Consider the following 4,085-nt stretch of genomic DNA (forward strand, 5'->3'; position numbering starts at 1 on the left):
AAAAAAAAAAAATGGGTAAAAAACCCCCAAAAATTTTTTTTTTTTTTTTTTTTTTGTGGTACGCAGGCCTCTCACAGCTGTGGCCTCTCCCGTTGCGGAGCACAGGCTCCGGACACGCAGGTTTAGCGGCCACGGCTCACGGGCCCAGCCGCTCCGCAGCATGTGTGATCCTCCTGGACCGGGGCACGAACCCGTGTCCCCTGCATCGGCAGGCGGACTCTCAACCACTGCGCCACCAGGGAAGCCCTCCCTCAAACATTTAAAAGCTATAGTCAGTTAAAAATTTTTAAGAAATTTAAGAAATGGTAGACACAATTCATAATACAACATAATTTATAAAGAAATATGATTTGGTTTAGACAAGTATCATGAACATGTATGCTGTGTAAGCTCAGGTTCACCTCTAGATTTATTGAGAATTTCACTGGACTTGGTGATGAAACAAGCTTCTAAGCAAAAGAGAAATACAATTTATCATTTAGAAAAAGTTATAAAGATTGAATCAGAACACAGACTATGGAACTCATGTATTACTGTAATAAAGAGGAATCACGAAGTTAAGATACGGCTGTACCTTCCAATGGAACATTATTGTTCTGTAACAACAGCCATTAAAAAAGGGGGACACGGAAGGTTACCTGCCTGTGTTGGTAGTACACTTGGCATCTATTTCCCCATAATCTGGAGAGCCATCCAATTTCTTAGATTTAGCAAATCTATAAAGTGCTGATGGTGTAGAGAAGGTATATTCCTTTCACCAGCTGTTTGCTCTTTTGTTATTTCTTCCATCGATATTCTTTCTTTCTAATCCTTTTGCTCTCTGCGCACAATTCCAAAGGACCTCTCTCCCACGTGACCATATTCTTTGGTCTTAGCTGATCGGATGGGTGTACATGGCTCAGCCAAGGGCAGTTGCTTGAACAGAGTAATTGGGCCAATTAGAGTACTTTGCTGTGAATTGAGAATTCATGACATTGAAGACCAAGTTGGCTGGTGTTGAGAACTATAGCCAATCGGATGAAGAACCAGAGAGTCCTGTAGAGTTAGAACTGGTGCAACCATGATACCAAGTGAAAATCATGGACAGAGATTCATGGAAAGGAGGGGGACATGGTAGAGAGAAGGAGAAAGGGAGGGGGAGAGAGGGAGAGAGAGGATGAATACTTTGATTCTCCGGCCCTGGTCTTTCTTTCCTTGAGGGCAGCTACTTTGTTTCCCTTCCTCAGTCTCTGTGAGATTATTTTGTATCCTGCCAACAATCATTGTTTCTTGTACTACCTTAAATGGTCCTCTTATTTCTTGGAACCAAAATAACTTCACTTGAAATACTTAAGACTGTCCTCCCACCACCTGAACTAGTCTCCGTGGTCCACACAGCATGATGTTTAGAAAGCTCATACTTCGATTGCTCATAAATAACTTTGAATTCTCTAGAAGAAAAAAAAACCAAATGGATCCATTCAGCACAACTGTTCATGGACCACACACATGCAAAGCACTGTTATGAAGCTGGACTCACCCACTTTTAACCTGCCTGTAACTTCTCCTTCTGGGTTGCGTGCATTTACAGTCACATTCTGTGTGGACTGCAGAAGCAGAGATGAGTCCTAAAAACAGATTTACAATGTTAGCCAAATATAGACTATTTAGAATGACTATACCTTTGAATTTGTATATAAATTGAGGATTTATACAAAATAATTTCCCCAATGTCACAGATCCTGTGAACCTATAAATTTGTGGCTAAAACTATTTTTTAAACTTGGATTATATTGTGTGAAGGGGGTAAATGCATTATTTCTTTTCCCCCCCACAAAGTATAATAACCTCCTGGGTTTACAGAGCCTGTGTGCACTGGTTACAATGGACCAAGTCCGTTCTCAAGGTGAAGATCTGAAACAGTGAAGTTTTAATCAGTGTTTTGTCTTTTCCAAGGAATTAAAATTTCATTTCTCATAATTTATGTCCAGGACATGATATATTTTTAAAAGGTAAATCAGAGAGTGGTTAGCTCTTCTATAAATAAATACCATATTACTTATTTTCAAAACGCAAAAGGCTTCTCACAATTTCAAAAGAGCTTTTAAAATCTGTTGGATGCCTACGTTTTTAGAGCTCTTTGTTGGAAGATACAGTGGCTTTATGAGCACGTAAGTGGGGTCATAGTCTGAGCGGAGGCTTTGTCTCACAGAAGATTGCTGGCTCTTCTATAACAGTTTTCTTCAAAAGGAATGCAGTAATTTGGCTACTGGATTCAGGTGGGTTTATGCCACTCAGCGGGAACCAAATATCTTCCAAAGTTGTGGGGTATAGTATGATTTTTCAGAAGGAAAGAAGTTTTAGGAGTGCTTTGAAACTCTAGCAGGTCAGAAATTCTCCAACTTGCTTTGTGGAAGCAGATGGATTTACCACTGTCTCACCTTTTATCCAATGGCGTGACCTTACTACTTGTTTTTGCTGTGTTTTGAAATAACCAGCACGATAATAAGAGCTAATAATTCACCAACGATTTTTACCATCCAGCCTCTCCTTTTATCTCCACATTTTGAAGGAGGTAGCATTACTCCTCACATAACAGATGAGGAAATTGAGCTCAAAGAGATTAAATGGCAGCTCTCCCAAAGTAACAGCTAGCAAGTGACAGTTCCATGACGGAACCGTCTTCAGGAGCCAACTTCCAGGCTCTTTTTTTTTTTTTTTTTTTTTTTTTTTTTTTTTTTTATCATTTTCCTTGAAAGGGAGGACATGGCCCAGGTCAGAGCTGTGAGGCCCACTCCCGGGCCTAGACAAAGTAAGTTGTCCCAGGAACCACTCTGGTCGTCTGATCCAATGGATACTCTCCAACACTATTCTTTTTCTGGCTTCCACCGCAGGGGCTGCAAAGGCTAAATGCTTTCTCAGCCTGTCCTGCAGGGAGGGAGACCCAAGTGATACAATTCTGGTCAATGAGATGTAAGCAGAAATCCGCTGGGGCGGGGCTGGGGGTTTCCAGGCAAGGTTTTGGGTGTGACCATGGCGGTCACTCGCTAGGGCCCACCCAAGGCACGTGGCCAGGGAAACATGCAGTGTCGACGCATGCACACCTTTCATCAGAAAAGCAAACTTTCTGTGTTTCACCATTATTTATTTCTCATGAAACAGAAATTATTTAAATGCGTCCTCATTTGCTTACCACTCTGGAGTGTATTTCTTTGGCATAAAGTGGGAATAAAAACTCCGAATCCCCCTCCAGGCGAAGTCCATCTTCTGTAACGTGCAGGTGGCCCATCCCTGTCTGTTCAAAAGAGATTTGTTATTGCTTTCTTCTTCACTTCTTTTAGTATCAACTTAAATCATGTATGCATTTTCATAGATTTCCTATAGGCACTTTACTGTATTTCTCTTAAACACTTTATTTAAAACTTTAGTTGTTTTTATTCAATATTCAGTATTTTATTACGTCTTGTGTAAATACAAAGGATTGTTTAGGAAATGCATATAAGATTTAAATAATCACTTTATAACAAACATGCAAGAGCCCACCAACACGTCAGAAAAAAAAACCTTACCATTACTATTTAAAATTTTTTAAAAATTAAGATGCAATAACATGGACTCTTAAGGCTTCTAGCTCTATGAGTTTTAACATACATACAGATTCGGGCAGCCGCCAACACAACCAGGATACAGCACTGCAATGAAAACCAACACGCTACAGTTCGCAGTGAAATTATTTAAAAAAGGTAAAAAAGAAAAGTGAATGTTATATTATTTTTTGCTACTGAAAATTCTGATCCAGACAGGAAACCAACGTTAACTGCATGAAAGGAAGCTTCTGTTGACACAATGTGGACGGAGTGACCGCACAAACAAAACAAGAACCTGTATATCGGGAAAAGAAAATACTTACCGGGGAAAACCACATCACTTTAAGAATCCAAATTGTAAGAGCAAGATTCACAAGGAGGATGATGAGCAAAAGAAGAACAAATAAGTAGAGGCAACGCTTTCTCCAGCCGTAGATGCCGATTTTGTAGACAGACTGGTTCTCTGGCCGCTCTATGTGGGTGCCTTCCGTGGTCGTGATGTATTGTTCACGTACCATC

General features: G+C 40.3%; 1 protein-coding gene across 1 annotated transcript in view; it reads right to left on the reverse strand.

Moving 5' to 3' along the window:
- The window catches only part of SGCG (sarcoglycan gamma), a 26,711-nt gene extending 22,627 nt beyond the window's left edge, over positions 1 to 4,084 (reverse strand). The window contains exons 1-3 of the mRNA XM_024753364.1: positions 3,890 to 4,084; positions 3,173 to 3,274; positions 1,520 to 1,607 (exon numbers count right to left, since the gene is read on the reverse strand). Of these exons, the coding sequence (XP_024609132.1) occupies positions 1,520 to 1,607; positions 3,173 to 3,274; positions 3,890 to 4,084 (385 nt within the window). The remainder of the gene's footprint in view (positions 1 to 1,519; positions 1,608 to 3,172; positions 3,275 to 3,889) is intronic.
- Between the last annotated feature and the right edge of the window lies 1 nt (position 4,085).

Source organism: Neophocaena asiaeorientalis, unplaced genomic scaffold (assembly GCF_003031525.2).
Source record: "Neophocaena asiaeorientalis asiaeorientalis breed wild unplaced genomic scaffold, Neophocaena_asiaeorientalis_V1.1 scaffold443, whole genome shotgun sequence".
In the NCBI taxonomy this organism is placed as follows: domain Eukaryota; kingdom Metazoa; phylum Chordata; class Mammalia; order Artiodactyla; family Phocoenidae; genus Neophocaena; species Neophocaena asiaeorientalis.